A 22282-nucleotide genomic window follows, 5' to 3' on the forward strand; every position below is an offset into this window, starting at 1 on the left:
GTTTTTGTTGTTCTCGTGCCAAGGAACTCTTTCTGAAGCACCATGGGAATCAAGTGACCCATAAAGCCCTTCTGCTCCCTTGCAAAGCTCAGCCATTCACAAGCCCCTCGCAAGGCCCAGGGTGGACCTGGGTCAACGCACCTTTCTGGCAGTTGCTGGAGGTCCAGCAGCGATACTCCAGCTGCCCCTTGAGGCTGGTCTGGGTCTGGACGCAGGGCTTCTCCACGTCCAGGATGCCCGGGCACACGTCAGCACACTCCTCCGCGGGCTTGTTGTGCAAGATGATGTTTTGCTCCAGGGCGTGGGGGGTTTGCAGCAGTCCCCAGTCGATGGTGGAGATGTGGCAGAGCTCCTGGTTGCGCTCGATGCGCACGGAGCCGTTCAGGATGTTGGTCAGGCTGTGCAGGCCGATGTCACGCAGGTGCGGCATTTCAAAGATGACCAGGGCGTAGTTGAAGAAAAGACTGGTCCCCCGGATGACTGACAGGTTGGGGAAGAGGTCGCGCAAGCTCTCCAGCCCATAGACGCGGAAGAGCAGGAGGTACTCCGTGATCATGACCAGGCGAGGGAAGCTGAAGGGGTGGAAATCCTCGCTGCTGGTGGTGAACAAGAGGAGGATCTGCAGGTTGCCCTCGATGATGGTGCAGTTCTCCAGATTCCGCAGCTGGGAGACATCGACGCGGATATCCATGCTCTCGCAGACTGGAGAAATGGGGAATGGCAGGGAAAGAAAATGAGTCGCCAGGACATGAAGAACAGCTCATGCTCTTCACCTCCCGCACTGTTCCAGCACACAGGACTCTCTTCAGACGGCAACATTTGACCCACACAAACACCCCTCAGGCTCCAGACTCATGGAGCTGGAAGGGAGCCCCAGGGTCATCTAGTCCAGCCCCCTGCGATGCATGAATCTCAACATTCTTGCACCACCTGTTTATGTGAATGGCCCAGGAGGAGAGGCTGCTCTTTCCAACCTCCTCAGAGGGCCTCTGCCTGACACAGGGAGCCTCTGTCTGTCTGAACAGCCAGAAGAAGACAGGACGGACAGACCTCTCAAATTTGCTTTCCCATTTTCCCAATCTTACATTCATCTCACCCCATTTCCACAACAGTTCTTAAGCCCTCGTGAAAACCTGCCAGCACTTTATTTATTTAGAAAAGTATTTGTACGCTGCCAACTCAGCTGGCCACACCAGGGGCAGATGAAATGTATATCTCACCTTTAAAAAGCAGGACAAAACAATCATTAAAAGCACCGTACTAAACTCTCCTAGTTTCCCCCAATGCTGCATTTTATGTTATTTTCACTAATACATAGCAGCTTATGCACTCTTTCTCCTAACATATTGTTCTAGGTTTGTGGGTGCCAAACCCCTCTAATCCTTGGATCCAGCAAGTGTTAAAGCTAAGCCTGGCAAGCTCCCTGTTGAAGTGACTGACTGGGTGATGGGCCATTAAGAGAACAAAGGAAAGGGGGCTCTGCGCCAGACAATAAGTGGGTGGGGGCCCTACGTCAACTCTCAGATAGCTAGAAGGACAAAGCCTGAGTTTTACAGCAGAGTTTGCTATGGTGTGAGCTAGAAGTAAAGCAGCAAGGGGAGGCTCAGAAAGCAGGGTTTGATTTCTGATGGGATCCAAGGCTGTGACTGTGGGCGAAGAAGAAGCAAGACCTTTTGGGGGTTTGGAGACTGGGAGCCCCTCCTGTGTGGGCTCAGTTTGTATATATGTGTAAATAAACCACATATCATAAAGACACTGCGGTCTCCGGTGTGCCTCATTCCAAAGGGAAACACGAACTCTGGGAAAGCGTCCAAAACCCCTGGGATCTCTCAGCGCTCAGAGATTGGGGTGGCCTGAAACAAGACAGTGCAGTATGCGCTTTTGAAAACAGAACAGGAATTACAAGGAAAAGAGACGGCAAAGACGCCACCTTGCTCCTCTCCCCACACCCTCCACCAGGGAGAGGCCCAAGACCCCTGCTGGGACAGACGCCCCATTTTCAACACCCGTCTTGTTGCTCCTGCTGGAAGGGAAAACCTTCCTCCCAGACCCTGAAGCAGCTTGGCTTATGGATCCACTAGTCGTATTTCTCTTGTCACAGTGGCCAAGCAGGACACATTGAAGAGAAAAGTAAAACAATACTATAGTAAAACAACAAGAACAACCCTACAAGAAGCTTTAAAATAAGCTTTATCCCACGTGTCCTCTGAACTGCTTTGCTCGGCAGAATTGGCACCACTGCAGGGGCCACGCAGTAGCCGTTCTGCATTTACGGGGTTCTTGGTTTGTTCTTGTTCTTGTTTTTATTATCTATTTTGTGTTTTTATCTTGTATTTTTATACTGTGAACTACCATGAGAATTATGGAGGAAGGACAGTATACAAATTTAATATGAATGAATAAATGAAGCAGGTCATTTAGGGTGGCACCAGCACTTTGGAACTCCCTGCCTATTGAGATCAAGCAGGTGGCTCTGCTGGACTCTTTTGGCTCCTGCTAAAAAATTGATTGGACAGGCCTACCCAGATGCTTAGAAATGCTGCTGGGAATTTTTTTATCTGTTTTAGTATTTTAACTTCTTGCATGTTCTAAGTATTGGAAATCTTTCTTAATTTTCTCATTTAATCATTTTGTAAAACTCTGAGGTTCTGTTTTTTCCTTTTTTGCAATCAATATTGTTATTATTAATGCTTTATATTGTTGTAAATTGCTAAGAGGTGGGGGGGTGGAGATTATACAGTGGCACCCCGGGTTACAGACGCTTCAGGTTACAGACTCTACTAACCCAGAAATAGTTCTTTGGGTTAAGAACTTTGCTTCAGGATGAGAACAGAAATCGCATGGCGGTGGCGGCAGCAGCTGCAGCGGGAGGCCCCATTAGCTAAAGTGGTACCTCAGGTTAAGAACAGTTTCAGGTTAAGAACGGACCTCCAGAACAAACTAAGTTCTTAACCCGAGGTACCACTGTTTTTAAAAAATCAAGTGGTGCTTTTATTTACGGTAAGTACTGTACACAGTCTGATCCCAGTGATGCCTGACAGTTGAAGCAGTTTCTCTGAAAAGCCCTGGGTCTTCATAAAGTGATTTATTATGAATTTTGGGTGTTTAAGAAGGTTTTTTTATATACAGTGGTACCTCAGCTTAAGAACTTAATTCATTCTGGAGGTCCGTTCTTAACCTGAAACTGTTCTTAACCTGAAGCACCACTTTAGCTAATGGGGCTGCCGCTACACGATTTCTGCTCTCATCCTGTAACCCGAGGTACCACTGTATATGTATGTGTGTGTGTGTGTGTGTGTGTGTGTGTGTGTGTATATGTGTGTGTCTTGCTTTCACTCTGAGGTTTGCCATCCGCTCCCCTTGGCGCTCTGCAAGGCAGAGGTGGGCCTTGTGGGAATCCTGGCTTGGCTCTTGTCGGCCAGGCTGCACACTGTGGCTCTGCTGCACATGCACACCTGCTCCTGTCCTCTGCAGCACCTTTGGGCCCCTGGGAGTGGCTGCCTCTCAAGGCCTTGGGCCGGATCCGGCAGCAGCGGCAGCAGTCAGGCTCCCTGGTGTTGGGCGAGAGGCTGGTCCCAGTCTCCCCCCAGAGAAAGGCAGATAAGGAAGGAAGAGAGGAAGGACACTACAGGAGGAGGCCTGGCATCAGCCCAGCTCCAATCTCTGTCCCCGGATGCCAGTATTTACTTGGAGGTGGGGGCAGGCCCTCAGAGGTCATTTTCATTACCTCCTCCTGGGCAACATGAACAGCAAGGCAAAGAGACACAGCTGCCTGCTTCCCAGGTAAATTTCATCATGGCAGCTGCCACAGCCATGCCCAGAAGGAGACTCCAAGAGTCCACTTTACAGAAAAACTGGCCCCTGGGTTTGTTACCTCCTCCCCCCTCCCCAGCCACTTTCCTTTGGTGTCATGGCTTATAAGATGGTAGAGAACTGCAAGCTGCTCTGGGCCCTTCTGGGGCTGGAAAGTGGGATTTAAAAAATATTTAAATGGGATATCACCGTACATACTCTCTTCCCCTCCAACAGCAGCTGTATGCAGTTTGTTAGCATCAGACCACAGCTGTAGGCTAAAGTCAGGCCCCAGAGTCAGCAATAAAACACCCGGTGTGAGTGCAGTTGACTCTTTATTCAAAGAAACCGAAACAGTGCAGGCCTAGAGATCACAGCAACTCTTCCCCGTAGACCTTGCCCCAATGCGGCCGTTGGGAGGACTGCCCACCGCTCTGCAAGGCTCCTTCCACAAATTAAGCCAGGGACCTTCGGCATGCAAAGCCTGGACTCTGTCCCACCGACCACAGCCGCCCACTAAAAATAAAGCAAGGTGACACTCCTCAAAGTTTCCATTTAAGTAGAAACATAAAATGTTGCTTTTTACCTAGATCTATTTGCTTAACATTGTCTGCACTGACCGGCAGCTGCTCCACAGGGTTTCAGAAACAGGAGGCATTCCCAGACCCTCCTGAAAACGCCAGGAATTGAACCCGGGGCCTCCTGTGTGCAGATCTGCGAGTGGCTGGAAAAGGAATGGTCCTGAAAGGGCCTTCCTGGCTTTCTGGCGATGGGGCTGCAGCTTCCCAAGTGCTCAGCTTCCATCTTTCACAAAAGGAGAATCTGGCACCTGCCCAAACTCGCTGCTTCCTTCCTTTCTCCGGCTCATGGTGTGTTTGTGGTACATGGACAAAGGCAAGCAGCCTTACAGTGCTAGCAAAGCCACAAGAGAAGCAGCCCAGAGAGATGTGGAGGAGAAGGCGCAGCGCTCAGGCATCACGTCCAGGGGAAAAGCCCTGTTTGATCACCTGTTTAAACAGTTCCGTTTCTGTTCCGGAAGGTCTGAATAGCCACGGGTAATATTTGCTCACAGTATTTTGATATCTCAGTGTTTGCTAAGTATGACAAAACACTCACGGGGGGGCTGTGAGGAGAACCGGGGAGGGATCCTCCTGCTTTGCTTGTCAAAACGGCAAGGGAAGGGTGGTGCTTGGGAGGTGAGGGGCCATTTTGAAAGAGCCACCTGCCCACCTGGCACACACGGGGGCTTGAGGCGCTCTTGGCCCTGAACTGGAGCAAGTCAGCAAGGCCTCAGGACGGGCTGCAAATTGTCTGCCCCAGGTGGTAGTGGGGGCGGTCAAAGGATGCTGCCCCATCCCCAAAAGGTACCACCAGTGCTATTTTTCTAGAAAAAAGAGGTGCTGGAACTCACCATGCGCCCCTCTTGCTCTCTTAGAATGGGAAATGGCGCCCACCTGAGAGGTGCCAGAACAGAGTTCCGGCTGACAAAAAGCCCTGGTCACCACCCCCTTCGTGTAAAAGGCTTCCCCAGGAACGTGCAGAAATAGACAACCTGCTCAGAAGTCCGCCCCCCCCCCCATGGCCGCAAAGGGCAGCAGAGGAGACCCTGTCTTGGCGTGGCTTCGCTGCTGCTGCTGCTGCCGCCGCCCATGCTCCTCTCTCATGGTGCGTGTATGTGAAACCTGAAGCCAAATTATCACCTCCAGAGCAACGTTTCAGTCCAAACTGACATTTACTATAAACACCGGGGCTAAATTCTGTAAACGCAAACTTCAAACCCCAAACACTCCACCTGGCAACAAGAGAGGATCGGCTGGTACTCTCGGGAGGCACAAGGGAAGGGGAGCGAAGGGGGGCCCAGCTCCCCTCAGAGACCACCAGGCGCCAGCCGGGACTCTGGCTTGCCCAGGGAGCCGGGAGAAAGACGGCTGGACAAGGCAAGCTCATGCCTAGAACAGAGGCACTTGCTGGCACAGTGGACTAGAAGCCGCAATCACCTCTCTTCAGATGTGGGTTTTTGTGAGTGACAGGAGCTCAGCAGTGGAACAGCTGCTTGGCATGCAGAAGGTCCCAGGTCCGATTCTCTCTGGCATTGCCAGGCAGAGCTGAGAGAGGACCCTGAGTGTGAAGCCCTGGAAAGCCACGGCCACAAAGCGTAGACAGTACTGAACCAGGCAGACCAATGGTCTGACTCAGAAGAAGGCCGCCTTCTCCCTGTGCAGGGGTGCCTGTGATCTGATAAAGACTATCATGGCGCTGATTGACCAGCTACAGAGAGTCCACAGCTTTGTCCTCCCAACACCTCAGCACCAGCCGCCTCACTCTGCCCAATGGTGGGGCAAGGTTTTCAGCCAGCTTTCTCAGTTAAACACCACCATCCCAGTGGGCTGGTGGGGACGGGGTGGGGGCTTCTCGTTAGCTAAAATTGTCGTGCTTGGGGCATGAGCTGCTTTGAGCTTTCCAAGGCAAAACTAGCACCATGTTAACAAAGGGAGGGCACCTGGGCAGCCTGGTGGGCAGATGCTGGCTGGGCTCCAAGGTGATCCTCCTGGCAAGCTGGCCCCATTAGGGCGAGGGTCAGCCTCTTCCATGTCTCCATTCCTGCCTTTCCCACCTGGAGTTAGCTGGAAGCTGCCCCCCACCAACCCACAAAGACTCATCTCTGGTCTAGGGCTCTCCTGTTGCTGCCTGGAGAGTTGCCAGCCAGGCCTCCTGTGACTCACCTCCCTGCAGTCCTTTATGCCCCTGGAATCCAGCAAAGGGGCACAGGAAGCGCCTTCTCCCCACCAAAGGCTCTCTCAGGCAGCAGGATCTAGGGACAGGGGCAGCTGCCTTGCAACACGTCGGACCCAGTGCCAGATTTACATATAAGCTAAACAAGCTATAGCTTAGGGGCCCACTCTCTTGTGGGACCCCAAAAAATTTAAAGGGAAAAAATGGATGTACATTTCCAAAATATAAAATAAAGTTTACATACAGGAACAGTGTTTTGTGTTGTGTAGGCTCCTATGATGTAAGTAATGGGCCCCGCTTGCTAGCCTGCTCCCTAAAATATCCCTGGTTTGCTCCTTTCTATATATTGGGTGCCTACATTCTGCGTGTGCAAATGGCTTTAGATACCTATTAGGTCCATAAGTTACCATATAGCATATATTCAACACAAAAAACAGCAACAATTTGTTGTTGACAAAGGACAGCTGGACATATAAAGGGCCCCATTACCTTCAGGAGCTGAGGGCCTCATCAAACCTCAATCCGGCCCTGGTCAGATCACTGGGGCCCATTTAGTACAGCAATACCTACCCTGGCCAGCAGCAGACCCCCAAAGTTTCAGGCAGGGAGTCTTTAACTTGTGAACACCCAATGAAACTGGTTATTGGAAAATTCAGGTTTGACAAAACGAAGGACTTCTTTGCGCAGAGCGCAGTTAAACCACAGAACTCTCTCCAACAATAGGAAAAACACTCATCTGAAGAAGTGTGCATGGCACACGAAAGCTCATACCAAGAACTAACTTAGTTGGTCTTTAAGGTGCTACTGGAAGGAATTTTTTTGTTTTGACTATGGCAGACCAACACGGCTACCTATCTGGAACTGCAACAATAGGAAGTTATGGCCAACAGCTGTAAAAGAGGAGGTCCGTTCTTAACCTGAAGCACCACTTTAGCTAATGGGGCCTCCTGCTGCTGCCGTGCCGCCGGAGCACAATTTCAGTTCTCATCCTGAAGCAAAGTTCTTAACCCGAGGTACTATTTCTGGGTTAGCGGAGTCTGTAACCTGAAGCGTCTGTAGCCTGAAGTGTCTGTAACCCGAGGTACCACTGTATTCAGGGAGGCTAGGCATGATGGCTGTGTGCTGCCTTCATTGCCAGAGGGAGCGATTGCCTTTGAATAATACCAATTTCTGGGCGACACAAGTGGGAAGAGGGGCTTGGGTTGACCTCATTATACACCAGTCGACTCAAGCGGGGCTGGGAAGAGCAGGGTAAGTTTCCAGTTTGCAGCTCTGTGAAACGTGACGGTCCTGGAGGGCTTAAGAGCCACACAGCCTGGTTTCTGCCATTCTGCTCACAGCAGCAATGCCCCGGGATCCCTCTTGGCCCACTGCTGGCTCTGCTGCTGGGGGTCTTGCTAAATCCCCACAACTGCCGTTTTCCAGGGGGCCCTGCTGCCACTTACTAGCATCAGACCATCTGTTCCTCCAACCTTTTGCTCCTGACTCAATGGGCTGGGGGTTGAGGGCTGGTTTCCCCTCTTATGTGGGGCAAATTCTTCCCTCAGTTGAGCCAAGCACAACCTGCTTTGCAACAACCTCTGTGTTTTGGTTCTGCTCTGTTTGCCGACAGAGAAAGTTACTTTTGTGTGCCTGGCCTATAAATCCGGCCAGTTTACACAAGATACTTGGGTCCCTGTTCCCTCACACACCTGCTGTCCTCACTTTATCCATAACAGGACAGGTAGGTAGACACCAAGGGTTGTAGTCCAACCACAGCTGGAGACCCAAGTTAGAGAAATATTGTGTGACTAGGTTGCCAAAGTCTGGCATAAGTGCCCTTGTGGATTACAGTCCACTCACATCTGACAAAGTAAACTGTTGTCCACGAAAGCTTAGGCCATGATAAATATGTTAAGTCTCTAAGGTGCCCAAAGTTTTTCATTCATTGATTCATTCATTCACCCTTTCTTCCCAAGGAGCCCAGGGCAGCAAGCAACAAGCAAACAGTTTATTGTTTTAAATAGATTTTTTAGATGTGCTAAAACAATTCCAGTACAGATGCAGACTTTTTATTGAATTTCCCCAGAGGAAAAAAATAAATACTTATGCTCAGCGAAGACCAATAAAACAAACACACAAAGTAATTCTCCCTTCTAGCAGCCAACACACGCGATAAACACATCAGTAAATGAGACTCTCCCTTGGCCAAATCATCTATTTAAAAACAAAACACGCAGAAATATGAACACACTCAAGACAACGTGAGTCAAACATTTTCTTCCTCTCTTAAATCTTATCCAGAGAGCCAGTTTCACCACCAGCGGGGGCTTCGTAGCTGCTCTCGTGTGTGTTTTGCGGAGTTTTAATTCTAGCTGCAATTAGTTTATCAGTCAAGACTTTTCCTGCCTGACATCATTCTTAATAAGCGGATCAGGACAACTGATGGGTTAAATACCAGGAGCTCTTGCCCAGTGAGATCCTTGATTACAATAATTAACACACTCCGAAGGGAAGCTCTTTACCCCCTCGGACAAGCCCCTCAAATGTGGAACCCAGTCAGCCGGGGGGCTCTCAGCACCCCCAGCATCACCCAGCTGCCCATAATAGACCACCCCCGGCCACCCGGCCTTTATCTGCCATAGTCCTGCATGAAGTGTACGGTGGGTGTTTCTTTGTCCCGGCCAACTCTTGAGCGCGGAATTGGAGATCTCCCAATTCTGCTCTGGGCCAGGTTGCAGGGCGCTTGGTGAGGTGAGCAAGTCGAAGGCTTCTTCCTACCTGGGCTGACGCTTTGGGGAGGAGGGGGGGGAGTTGAGTCTGCAGCAAAGCACCACCTGGGCACCACCACCCCGCCCCCCGCCAAGCACTTCTGCACCCCCCCCCGCACCCCAGCAGCTGCCCGGCTCAGGAGGCACTTACTTTCTGCTGCAGCGGGTTCAGGCGGAGCCAGCCAGAAGAGGCAAAGGATGAGCAGGGCTTCCTTGGCCGGCCAGAAGGCGAGAGCGGGGCTCCCTCCTTTCACCTTCCGCTCCATGGGCAAAGGAGGAGAGGAGGGGGCAACACTGGGGGGGGGGGAGGTGGAGACGTTGGCTGGGCTCCGCTCTCGATCACAAGAGGCCGGGGTTTCTCTTTCATGGGGGAGGTGGAGAGCCCCCCTCTCACCACAGAGGGTCAGGTCCACAGCAAAGGGGTGAGTGGCAGCCCCTGGGCTCTGGCTGGTCCCTCCCGGGGGCGGCAGCGGCTGCTCTCCATCCTACAGCCCAGAAGCATCTGCCCCCCCCCCCGGGACTCCGGCACCTGGGCACCGGGAAAGGAGGGAGAGTGGAAACATCCCCGCCAGGGCAGCTCAGGGGCGGAGCCAGGCAACACAGGACCTTTTGCACACAAGCACGGCTTGCCCGTTGTGGTTGTGTGTGGCCGGGGGGGGGGGGGGCGAGAGAGAAGCAGCCCGCCTCTTGCTCGAGGGCTGGAGAGCCAGAACTGGGCCAGTTCCAGCAGTTTGTTTTCGGTTGTTACTTCAAAATATTTAGCCTGACAACTGGAGCAAGATGAGGTTGGACGGAGGAACTGGCTTCCCTTTCTTGTTTGGGAAATAAGGAAAGGAGTGAGGAGCAGCCGCTGGAGGGAGAGAAAGTGGGGGGCAATCAGGAGGGGTGGGGGCAGGGAAAGCCCCTCAGGGCAGGAACGGGGTGCAGAGGCGAGAAGAGCGGGGCTCAAAAGGGGCGCCGATGAAAGAGGAGCAGAGGGGAAACCAGGGCAGGAAACCGGCTGGGGGCAGAAGACCAACTGCACTAACTGGCAGGAGCGCCTCTTGTTTGGGAAGGAAGGGCGAAGCTCCGGGGCAGAGCAGCTGCTTGGCATGCGGAGCCCAGGTCCCCACTGGCACCATCTCCGCGCGGGAGATGCCCTGCCCGAAAGCCACGGCTGCCAGTCCTGGGTAGACAACGGGGAGCTAGATGGACCATTGCTCCCATGCAGTATGTATAAGGCCGCTCCGTACGTTCCTTATTCAACCTTTTCTGAGAGGAGATTTCCTTCTTCTTCTGTCTAGAGCAGAGCAGAAGAAAGTCCCATTTCACAGGTGGAGCCAAGATTTGTTCCGAGGACAGGGACCGCTCTCTGCTTCTCCAACCAACCTTGCTGCCCCCTAGGCAACATTTGGACGCCCTTCCTCTAATCTCTAAACGTGGGGACTCCCCCGTTCAATGCACTCTGCACGTGCTCAGGGGGACTCTTCACTGCAAGCACCAACCCAGCCCTGCCCCTCTACCCTCCTCAGCACCCCCACTCAGATCCCTCCCAGAGGTTGGCTCTGCAGCTCAGTAGATCACATGGGGTTTCTGTCGGTCGCCTGAATGGCTGAGTCACATGGTACTCATTTCCTCTTCCTTCTCAAACCATTTTCCTTTTCTGTCATGTTTTTAGATTGTATGTCTGAGAGCAGGAACTGTCTTTATGTTTTTAAAGTGATTTGTGAGCCACTGGGGGAGCATTTGTGATGGAAGAGCAAGATAAACAATCATTTAAACACACATACTAAATTAGAAAAGGTACCACACTATCCTTCCTATTGGGATTTCTCTACCTAAGGCAGAGATGTCCTAACTTTAATGGGTACTTGCAGGCCTCCAGACACTACTGGGACTCCCAGCAGCCAGTGTGTCTGATGCTCTGGGATTATGGGAGTTGTAGTCCAGAAACCTCGTCGCTTGCGGCTTCCTTACAGCTAAACCTTGCCAACTGCTGACTTTTCAACCAGTCAGAGTCCGGTCAAAGTAAACTCTCATTCACCCCTTCATGAACTGCAAACTTTGCAGAAAGCAAGTTTTTCCTTTTTACAGGCGTCAGGCTTGGGGATCATTTTGCAAACAGGCTTGTTAGTTTTCTACACAAAGTTGGGTTTCATTATAAACTCTGTTTGCTCCTTTCTTCACTAAAACTGGAGGAAGGTAACAACCTGCTAGAGACCAAAGGTGGGACTTTAAGGTTAGGGTTCCTGGCCCTTCAGCATAGGTTATGTTGTCAAGTTTGGCTTCTGTTGGATTTAAAGTGCTACACCTTTACAGTGCATTTCTGCTCCCAGCCACTCCCAGAACCCTGGGAACTGTAGTCACAGAACTACAATTCCCAGCACCCACAACAGACCACAGTTCCTAGGATTCTTTAGTGGGAAGTCATGTGCTCTAAATGTGTGGTGTGTGCACAATCTCAAATCTTTTGTGCTTCACCTTCTGGCTGTGAAATAGTTTTCAAATCTGTAAAATTAAAGCTGCTACCTTGAATTGCACCCAGAAGGGCCGCCCAACTTGCTTTAGTCAAGACTGAGGGCATGACCGACAGACTGACAGCTCGAAACAGAAAAGGCGTTGGATTATTCAACATGATGAGGGAGTCCCACCCCTTGGCTGCAACTGCCACACTAGTAATCAGGTGGCTGTTTAGTCGCTCCCTGTCTCACTGTGGCTTTCCAAAAGCCAGCCTGTTCAACTTGCTCAATTAACGACTTTAGGTAATGATTTCAAACAGTTCACCCCTGGCAAAACAGGTTGCCTGTGAAGTATCCAGGCAATTGGCTAAGTAACGAGCCGCAGAGCAGATAATAATCAATCAGGCACAACTTGACAGATCGTACAAACACTTTAATCCCTGGACAGCCTTTGCCAAAATCTAGGCAGCCAAAGCTGAAACAATGAACAGGCCACACAAAAATCCTGCATCCCCAAAGGTCAGTCCTGCACTGAAGTAAGTCTGGCGTCTGTGATGACTTGCGCTCTTTAAAACTATGTGCTTATATATATTGCACGATGCGCACACTCCCTCTCCCGCTGGCCTTCGTGCTCAGTTGGGGCACATGGTGTGCAAGAACTGACAAAGGAGGGCCGTCACCCAGCTCTGCTCTCGCCAGAGGCCTCCTGGTGTGCGCATGTGCAGAGTCGTCTTGGCCAAGTGCAACGTTCCCCCGCACTTCCACCAACACAAGCAGGCAGGTCACACCCCAGGACGGCAGCAAAGGCAGCCTGAGGAGAAGAGGCTCCAGAGCAGCGGACGAGAGGAGGTGTGATCGCTTGCCAAAGAGGAGGAGGAGGAGGAGGAGGAGGCCCTCCGCCCCAAAGCAAAAGGAACAGAAGAATCTCGCGGCACTTTAAAGACTAACAAATTTATTATGGCATAATAAACTTTTGTGGGCCGCGGAGGCCTTGTGCAAAACCGTCAGCTGTCCAGTAAAGTCACAAGTGGTGTACGAAAATTTAAGACATACAAAATATATCAAACAAAGCGGCATCAAAGTGGTGGCGGAGTTGTAAACAGTGGGGTCAGAGGAAATGAAACACAGGGCATGACAAACAGTGATCGCTGCATAATTAACAGAAACAATTCACCATGTTGGTAATACTTTTTACAATTCTTTCCACGAATATGAAAGTGTGTGTGTGAATATCTAGAAGACCAGAGTCCTTATATACTGGAGCACCCTCTGCTGACCACAAGAAGACCCTTTTTACTCCACTCCACAAAAACCACCCTGAACTCTTCACACTGGCCCTCCTGACCTCTCTCCCCATGGTCTCAGTCCTTGCATTGTGGTGCCCCCTGCTGGCCAACTCTGCCCCCTGCAGCCTCTGGAATGATTTTTATCTGCTGTCTACTCTGGGAAGCCCCTTCATGGATCACTGCCTTGCCGTGGCGAAGGGGCTTGAATAACTCAGAGAAGCTATGAGCTATGCCGTGCAGGGCCACCAAAGATGGACAGGTCATAGTGGAGAGTTTTGACCAAACGTGATCCACCTGGAGCAGGAACCGGCAAGCCACTCCAGTATCCCTGCCAAGAAAACTCCACGGACAAAGGCAACAGGCGTGAAGACAGGAGTGCCTGGCGTGCTCTGGTCCATGGGGTCACGAAGAGTCGGACACGACTAAACGACTAAACAACAACACTCTGGGAAGAGGACAGAGCCAGGTGCCTTGCCCTGCTGGGCTCAAGGCCGCCTCGGCCTCTCCCATCTCGGCAGCAGGGGGGGGGGCATCAACGTGTCGCTTGGCTTGGGAAGGACCACCGCGGCTCAGTGGCAGGGCATCTCCAGGCGCCGGTGGGAAAGGCTTCTCATCTGAAACCTTGGCAGGCCACTGCTGCCAGTCAGTGCAGGCAACACTGAGCTAGATGAAGCCCAATGGCAGCTTTCTATGCTGAACTAGTTAAACTAGTGGCCACTGAACCCTCGTGGCAGCATCTCTGCAAGGTGGGCAGATATTACTTTTCCCCCAGTGTGGACTGTGTGGGTGGGAGATTATAGGTGCTAAGAGAGAGAGAGGAAAGAACTTGTCTACAGTCCCTTCATGAAATCCTAGAAAGAGGGGACACCTGAATCCTTGGGAATCACTCACAAACCACTTTGTGAAGCAATCGTTTATCTGCTTGACCTTTTAACGTGAACCAAATTCAGCAAAAACAAAAAGCAGCCGAGCAGGAAGACACAGATGTTTCATTTCTTTGCTTGTATAGATATCATTAACGCTAGGCACATTATTAAAAAGTGACCAGGGACCTTTTTTGGTCACGAATTCCTGGAGGAAGGGATGGGTAGTGGGGGGTGCTGGCATGGGGGGGAGCGGAGTTCTGTTCCCCAAGTAGGTCAGAAATAGTTGGGAAGTGAATCTCCTGCTCCCCAAAAGCAAACATACATACAAAGCATTTTTTTAAGAAGCCCCAAATGCTTGCCTCTGCTGGAAGCCATCTGACCAAAATGCCAAGCCCCAGGGAGCTGGAGGCAGAGAGAGAGCTGTCTCCCGCCCACAATGGGAACACCCCCCCCCTCTTGGCACAGCAGGAGTGTAGGGCAACGCAGGCATTTAATGCTGGGCTCCCTCCCAGCAGGCCCCTTTCCTGTCCACATTGCAGCAACCATGGGCTGGTTGTCGAAGGCTGGAGCTGCCCGAGATGCTGTGCCGCGCCCTCCTGGGTTGGTGAATGGATGGGGTTGGAAGAGCAGGCTGCCTCCTGCCTCCCGGTGTCCCCGATCACGAGCAGCTGCTCCTTCGCCTGCGGAAGAGGGTGACAGGGCTGCTGGCCTCCCCCTCCTGGTCGCTCTCGCAGCCGCGCTGTTTGGGGGGCAGAGGAGGGCAGAGTGAAGGGGACGAAAGCCAGGCAAGGGTGGCTTGGGAGGGAAGACATGGGGGTCAGAGGCAGGGGAGGGTTCCCGGTCAGGAGTTGAGAAGCAGGGCAAGGAGGCCATCGCCCAGGAAAGGGCACTCACCAAGTTCTCCTCCTCCCGCTTCTGCTGGCACAGGAGGCCCATCCGGCAGAGGCGGTTGCAGGCCGACACCATGTTGTAGGAGAGCTGGAGAGGAAATGCAGAGATGAGGCGCACAGAGCCTCTCGCAGGAAGACCTTGCGCCCCTCCCTCACAGCCCACAGATGTCTCTTTCAAAAAGCCTCTGAAGGGGAGATGGTGAGCTGTTGGGATTTGCCCTGGATTTGAAACTGGGCTTAAATACAGTCATACTTTGGTTCTCAAAAGGAATCCATTCCGGAAGTCCATTTGACTTCCAAAAACGTTCAAAAACCAAGGCACATTTTCCGATTGGCTGCAGGAGTTTCCTGCACTCAATCGGAAGCCGCGGATGTCTGAGTTCCAAAGAACCTTCGCAAACCGGAACACTCACTTCCAGATTTGCAGCGTTCAGGAGCCAAATCGTTCGAGTCTCAAGGCACAACTGTATGCAATTGCTCTTTTGATTTTTGAATTGTTTTCATGTGTGCAAGCAACTGTTTTTATATAGGCAATGTTTCACTGCAGATCACTTCAAGTGCCTCATAGGAAGCAATTCATAAGTGAAACTATAATAATAATAATAATAATAATAATAATAATAATAATAATGGTTCAGGTCAGAGTAGGGACAGGTGTCCCGCACCCTCTGGCTTCTTTTTGCTGACTGGCTTTGAGGGTGCAGGCGGGGGGGGGGGCTGCTCAATTTACCTTCCACTTCCGGCGAGCATTGAACTTGCGGAAGTTCTTCATGTTGATGGAGGAGCGGCTCCGGTTCGCAACCTGCTTCCGGGTCAGGGGCTGGAAAAAACAGGCACCTGCAACTCTGCCCATTGCCAAAATCCTCCTGCCTCCCCTCCCCCATCAGTTCAGGCCAGGATGGGGACAGAGAAGAAACCAAGGAGGGTTCCCGAAAATCTCAAGCTAGAGCTCAAGGACAGATCCCGAAGGTCTGGCTCAGTCTAAGGCAGCTTCCCCAGCCAGCCTCCCCTCCCAGGCTCTGACCTTGATCCAAGGGTGGATGAGGCATTCCTCGGCCGACATTCGGTCTCTGAAACAGAGGAAAAAACGCACATCTGACTTTCTGTCATTTCCCCGCTGGAGGGGAGAGAGAGAGGCCTGCAGGAGAATCCCTCTGGGGCCTGAGCCAAAGTCCCACCAGGAGGGAGAGGGGGGCGGAATCTCAAAGGCAAACCTCCCTTGTTTGCTCTTTCCAGAACAATTTGAGAAGCAAAAGGTAGTCATCCTTCAAAATTTGCACTCCTCTGAATGCAGCTTCCAGCTAAGTTGTGTGTTCATTAAAAACACACATATTAGTAAAAGTGAGACACAAAAAATGCATTATGGAAGCATTGTAAAATGTGTCCACTAGGAGAAATTCATCCCAAAATGCTGATGAGGAGGCATTTTTTCATTGCAGATTGCTGTTGAAATGTGGAGAACTGAATTTAAGACAGGAAAACTGAGAACCTGAGAGAACCACCCCTGGTGGGCCATTACCCAGGTTCCTTCACCAACAGCTGCCGGATGAAGTCCTTGGCCAGCTCTGATGTTTGGCTGAAGTACTTGTCCTCAAACTCGTAGGTGCCGGAGACAACACTGGTCAGGGTCTCTGCGTCCGTCTCTCCCTGGAAGGGGGACATGCCGCTCAGTCTGCAAAGGGCAGAGAAGGCAGGATCAAAAGGAAACCTCACGGCGGGGATCAAGCAGGCATTATTCAGAGCAGACAAGCATGGGTGGGCGGGCGTGCAATCATTTAAGAATTATTTAAAAACCTGAATTCTTACAAGAGAGCTTGCACTTACTGAAGGAGCCTTATGCAAAATCAACAAATGTCCTAAAAAAATCAGCTACGGAAAGTAGCTAATGAGGACCAATAAAGGGGGGAGATCTTCTGCCCTCCAGGTGCCATTTCCTCCATTGCTCCTACAATGCTGGCAACCTGCAGAACGGAGGGGCATTTGGGAAGACGCAGCTTCCTTTCTTTATTTATAGACTGGCCTTCATTACGTTGTCATCGCAGGAGAGCTTCCAGTAAAGGTGCAATGAAAACATACTATACAGCACAAAGGGGGGGGGGATCCAATATAAACCCCTGGCCAGGAGGAGAACAGGAAAGCAGCAAGGCCAGACCTCAAGACCAGATTCTGGAATCAAGCCATTCAGGTCATCAAAGGCTGAGACGACAGGGAGTCATCGTCTTTAGCACCATTTTAAAAAGTATTTTCTAATTGTTCTTTTCCTCTGAGGGCGAATTACATTTTTTAATGGATTAAAATGCATCCTAGGTGTAAGTAATTCTGAGGCCCTGCCCTGCCATCACCAGTACTGCCCACGCCCACCCTCAGCCTCAAATACAGGGAGTCTCAAGGTACTTACAATATATAGGTAATCGCCGATGCTCCTGGAAGAAAAAGGGAGAGAGAGAGAGAGAGAGAAAGAGAGAGAGAGAGAGAGAGAGAGAGAGAGAGAGAGAGAGAGAAGCTGAAGGGAGCACACAGCAAGTACATTCCTTGACAGGACACCTGAGGACTGGGGGGGCATGGAAAATCCAGGGCGGAGGGCAGGAGGGCTGTGGGGTGGGCCACCCCAAGCAGACAAAGGGAAAACTCAGGGAGGACTGGTGGGACTGGAGGAAGGCCTCAGCCTGGTGGCAGGTGGGGTGGCTGTCTTCATATTAGACAGGTAAAACACAAACCCAACATGAGCTTAGCTTGTGCACTTTTTTTCCTGTGGTGCTTTGGAGGCCTGAGTCCGGCATGTGAGCACTTCCTGGAGGGCCTCAGGCGCTCGCTCTTCCCCCACCTGCCCCAGCCACCCAAGGGCATGCAGGATGTTGGCACAGAGTCTCTCTCTCTCACACACACACACCCACACGCACACACTTGCTACTGCTTCTTACCACATGTCCGTTGCTGTGCTCAGAGCCTCATAGTTGATCACTTCAGGAGCTGAGGAAGAAGAAATGGGCAAAACGGTGTCAGCGCTGAGAAACCAAGAAGGGGTTCCCATTAAACTAGAGAGACGGGACACTTCCCTGGCCTTCGGGCCCCAGAGAGCCACCACAGCCTCGGTGCTGCCTAGCCTCCTCCTGAATTTATTATCTTCAGCTTTAAAAAGGAGCCCCTCCGATCCCAAACTCTGGTGATCTCCACCACCATTACCATCCTTAACTCTTGGCTGCTGGGAGTCTGAGCCCACCCCGACTGGTCTTGGCTTCCCTGCTCTGGACAATGTCACAGGACTGAAACTCCCGTCCTGCTCCCTGGCCACTGGCTGGCTGGGGCTGATGGCAGCTGGAGCTCATGGGCTGCCCTGCCTTTGTGGGGAAGTGTCTGGGAGAAGGTTCCTCCGAAACAAGAGCAAGCAGCAGGCAAGAAATGGGACGCCCTTTGGGACACTCTCGTTTCGCTGCCAAAACAGTTGTTTTCATTAATTGCAGGTGTTTCCGAGAGGAGAATGTGTCTCTTTTATCAGGTATGCTTAAGCTTTTAAAGGTGTTGTTAAGTCGCTTGGAGATTTTTTGGTGTAAGAAGCAACTAAGAAGTCGGACAACCAACAGCAACATTTTCTCTGCTGTGGCCAAGTCCACCCCGGCCCCCAGCAGGGGCTGAGCTGCTGGTTTGAGGGCACGGGAAGTTCCTCCGTCGGGGGCTCTGGGACAGCTTGCTCTGCCCTCTTACCAATGTACTGGGGAGTCCCACACAAACTTTTGAAGGTCACGCCTTCCTCGAGCTTCTGGGCCAGACCAAAATCGATGATCTTGATCAGGGGGTTGGGGGCATCCTTCTGGAAGAGCATGATGTTCTCTGGCTGCAGAAGAGATCAGGGAAGGAGATAGGACCAAGGCGCCCTCAGAGAAGACTCCTGTGTTGCTCAAAAGCCTCCAGAGATCCAGGAAGCACCTCACAGGGCTGGCGTACCTTGAGGTCAAAGTGAGCAATGCGCCGGGAATGCATGTAGCTCAGGCCAAGCAGGATCTGCTGCAGGAACTGGATGGCTTCTGTCTCCGTCAGAAGCTCCTTCTCTGCGATGAAGTCAAACAGCTCCCCTCCGTGGATGCTGGAGGGAGAGGGAGGGTGGATTTGGGGCAGCTGGCCTGGCGTGTGCCCCCGGGCAAGCCACCTCTTCCCTAAGCTGCCCCACTTTGGGAATTAGGAGGAGGAAAGAAACACAAGGTGCTACAAAATATTATTTATTTTGCAGTCTTCTCAAAGGTGTCACGAGACCTGGAGTCCCGTCCCCCCGATAGTAGTGGCACCCCCGGTTTTATGAGCAACTGGGAGACAGAAGTCTCAAAACAGTTAGATTTCTCCTCCTTCCCCTCGTACAGGGTGTGTCTATGCCTTAGTGTGTCTATGCCTTCCCTTTAGTAATTCGTTCATCTCATGCTTTTCTATGCATTTCTCCATCACGTTCCAAACCATGAACAGCCCATTCATTTTTAAAAGTTGATTTGCTGTGAAAAGGTGACAGAGCCCTTTGACTCCACCCTTAATTGTGCAAACCAGAAGTGCAACTGAGCCCCTCCTGCAAAATGCTGATAGCTTGGGGGCTTCCAAACAGGTTTCTTGGTAAAGGAGTTTTTGTGGCCTGGAGGTCACTTTGCGGTCATTTGCATGGAGGTTTCCTTGTTAAAGCTAGGAATATTTTCAGGTGTCACAAGGCAACTTGTTGCTTCTGCTGCAGCAGACTAAGCCAGAGTGTGGACCCCAAAAACAAGTCCCTCCCCTCCGACACTCACAGCTCCAGGATCAGGACCACCTCGCCCTTCCCGGCAAAGACGTCATGGAGGCGCATGATGTTGGGGTGCTGGAGCTGCTGGAGAATGGAGACCTCTCGCTCCACTTGCTCGCGGTCCAGGCCCAGGCGGCTCCCCTTTCGCTTCCGCAACTTCACGGACTTGGCGGCATAGAAGGAGCCCGTGCAGCGCTCCTGGCAGCGCCTGACCACCCCGAAGTGGCCGCTGAGTGGGGAGAGGAGGGGAAGAAGGGCAGCAACGAGAAGAGCACAGCAAGAGACCTTTGGTCAGGTCAGAGCAGCAGGGGTCATCGAGCTCTGCACTGTCTACACTAACTGGCAGCAGCTGTCAGGAGCCTCTCCCAGCTTCCCTCTGAGATGCCGCTGGGGGCTGGGCCCAGAAGACCCCTTCTGCTGTCCCCAGACCCTCCCGGCCCTGCTCCTCCCACCGGCCGCCGGTGCTCCTGGGTCCTCACCTGCCCAGCTTCTCCAGGAGCTCATAAAGCTCATCCACGCTGCAGTGGCGGAAGGTGGCTGACGTGGTCCAGCCGGGCCGTGGGCCTTGGCTGTCGGGGCTCTCAAAGACCTCGTCATTGTCCTCATCATCCAGGTTGCACAGGGCCTCCTGCAGAGAGCAGGGATGGAGGGCAAGGTCTTAAAGCCCACTATGTGTTAGCAGAACAAGATGTCCTGGGGAAATGCCGCACCGCCTTCCCGACTCATGTGGGCAGCCCCTGCAGTGTGTGTGTGGGGGGGGCACCCTGGTCTCAGCCCTTTCCTTCCACCCACCCCACAGTCGTAATTAAACTCTACCAACTGTAGTGCAACTAGGCCATTTTGGACCCAGGGCTTTATGGTCTTCTGCAAGTTCCCCAACCTCTTTAGACATTCATATTGTTGTGTGTTTGTGGGTGCCAGACTCCCCTAAATCCCTGGACCCAGTATGTCATAGAATTTAATCAAGGTTCTTGGTAGTAGGGTAAGAGAGCAGGAAAAAAATTCACATCCTGCAACCAATGTGCCCTTTGGTTTCAGATAGAACATGAGTAGACAAGTCTGGAAAGCCAGGGACACAATTTTTCACAGCCCTCTAGTGACTAAGGTGGCTCATTTACCAGATGTAATGTATTTAGTGTTAATTCTGGAAGTGGAGACTCCATTCTGACCAAACTAAGCTTCCTAGAGCAAAAAATACATCATGTCAGGAATGAACGCTGAGTGGGCCTGAAACCCCCAGGATCTCGCACAGCTCAGAGATTGGGGCAACAGGCAACAATATGCATTCATTCTGCTCTGACACACACAATTTTCTCCCCCCCCCCCATGCTTTACAAAGAAATAAACCCACTTGGCCAACACTGATTTAAAAAGAAAATAAGCACCCTGAGCACATGTTGTGAGATGTTTAGAACTTCCTGGAAGCACGGAAGTCTCTGGCGGCTAAAGGAAGGGCTCTGTGCACTGAGCATGCCGGGACCCCCAGCTGGGACGGGGGGGCAGCAGCAGCAGCCCAGGCCCAGCCCTGGATGCCCCACTCACCTCGGGGCTTCTGGCCAGGCGCCCCCCCTCACCACTGGCAAGGACCTCGCCCCCGCCATCCTTGGCCATCAGCTGCAAAAGAAAAGGAAGCGGTCAGCTCCTGCCAGGGATGGGCTGCTCTCCGCCCCCTCAGTATCTCCGCCGGGAGCGAGGCCCTTCCCCACCCGCACCAGCAGCGGGGAATCTCCTCTCTGCTTCCAGACCCCGCGTCCCACACTTTCTCACGGCCCTTCTACACGTGCGCGCGCGGGAGGGGCCTCTCCCAGGCCGCCCCCGCCCCGCAGTCCCGCTCCCTCCCCGCCGGGGGACGGTCGCGCTTCTGCTCCGCGGGCCTCGGCGACGGAGAGAGGAGCCACTTCCTCATGGCGGGGGGGGGGGTCTCGCTCTCTCTCCGCAGACAGGCCGGATTCCCCCGCGGGGCTGCAAGTGACGGAGCCCCCTTGGCCGGCTCCCCGCACTCACGCGCGCGCTCTCACGGGCCCCTCTCGCCGCCGCCGCCGCCCTCGGCGCCTCGGAGCTCCGGGAGGCACCTGCAGGCGACCATCGCGACCTCCGGGCGCTTCCACTTCCTCCTCTTGGCGCTCCGGCGGCGGCGGCAGGCGAGTCCCCTCCCAGCCGAGGAGCCTCGCCCTCCTGCGGAAGGAGTCCTCGGCACACCTGCGGGAAGGGGCGGAGAGCCCAAGCGCTCCCCGGAGGCGCCCGGGGGGGAGCGGGGCGGCAGCAGGAATGGGGGGGGGGCTCGCGGAGGAGGCCGCGCACCCGGGCGCCTTGGGATCGCGCTTGCCCGGCGATTTGTGCGCGGCCGCCACTTTCTGCAAGCTTTTGGACTCGGCGTTTGCTGCGCGATGGCGCAAGAGTCGCCCCTCCGGGGGCAGCGCAGAACAACGAGCAAAGCGGGATGTGGTGCGGACGGGCCGCTCGCAAGCAGCTGCTAATGTGAGAGCGGCCTGTTCCGTAAGAAAACACAACCCCGCCTAGGAGGTGCAGGTCTGGGGCGTCTGCGCGCAGGATCCGAAACAAGAAGGCTCTGCGTGCCCGCCCTGGGGGTCGCAACAGCAGGAGGGGCGACTGGGCTCGCATGGCGCTTGCAGGTTTCTCTGGAAGGTCGAGCACTGACTGTGGCTCTTCGGGCTTTCTCGGCCCTGCGGGGAGATGCTGCCAGGGGGACGGAATCCGGGACCTTTTGCCCCCGAACTCCGGCGGCCCATCCCTTTGCCAGGAGAGAGACC

General features: G+C 53.0%; 1 protein-coding gene and 1 pseudogene across 3 annotated transcripts in view; both read right to left on the bottom strand.

The window, feature by feature from the left end:
* Nucleotides 1-9541, bottom strand: part of INSRR (insulin receptor related receptor) — a gene marked incomplete at its 5' end in the record, with an annotated part of 30082 nt that extends 20541 nt beyond the window's left edge. Inside the window, 2 exons of one of the 2 annotated variants that reach the window (XM_081891315.1) lie at nt 142-702; nt 9427-9541. In XM_081891315.1, the coding sequence (XP_081747441.1) occupies nt 142-702; nt 9427-9541 (676 nt within the window). The remainder of the gene's footprint in view (nt 1-141; nt 703-9426) is intronic. The other variant, XM_081891316.1, reaches the window with a different exon arrangement.
* Nucleotides 9542-12648: 3107 nt separating this feature from the next.
* Nucleotides 12649-21746, bottom strand: LOC309358521 (death-associated protein kinase 2-like; annotated as a pseudogene). The gene is made up of 12 exons (XR_014173399.1): nt 21584-21746; nt 21054-21125; nt 19991-20139; nt 19519-19740; nt 18698-18836; nt 18458-18587; nt 17650-17725; nt 16275-16427; nt 15780-15825; nt 15486-15575; nt 14760-14843; nt 12649-14604 (listed from the first exon to the last, which is right to left on the bottom strand). The product of XR_014173399.1 is annotated as a death-associated protein kinase 2-like (transcript).
* Nucleotides 21747-22282: the final 536 nt, after the last annotated feature.

The sequence above is a fragment of the Podarcis melisellensis genome, assembly GCF_964234715.1.
Source record: "Podarcis melisellensis genome assembly, chromosome: 16".
Taxonomy (NCBI): domain Eukaryota; kingdom Metazoa; phylum Chordata; class Lepidosauria; order Squamata; family Lacertidae; genus Podarcis; species Podarcis melisellensis.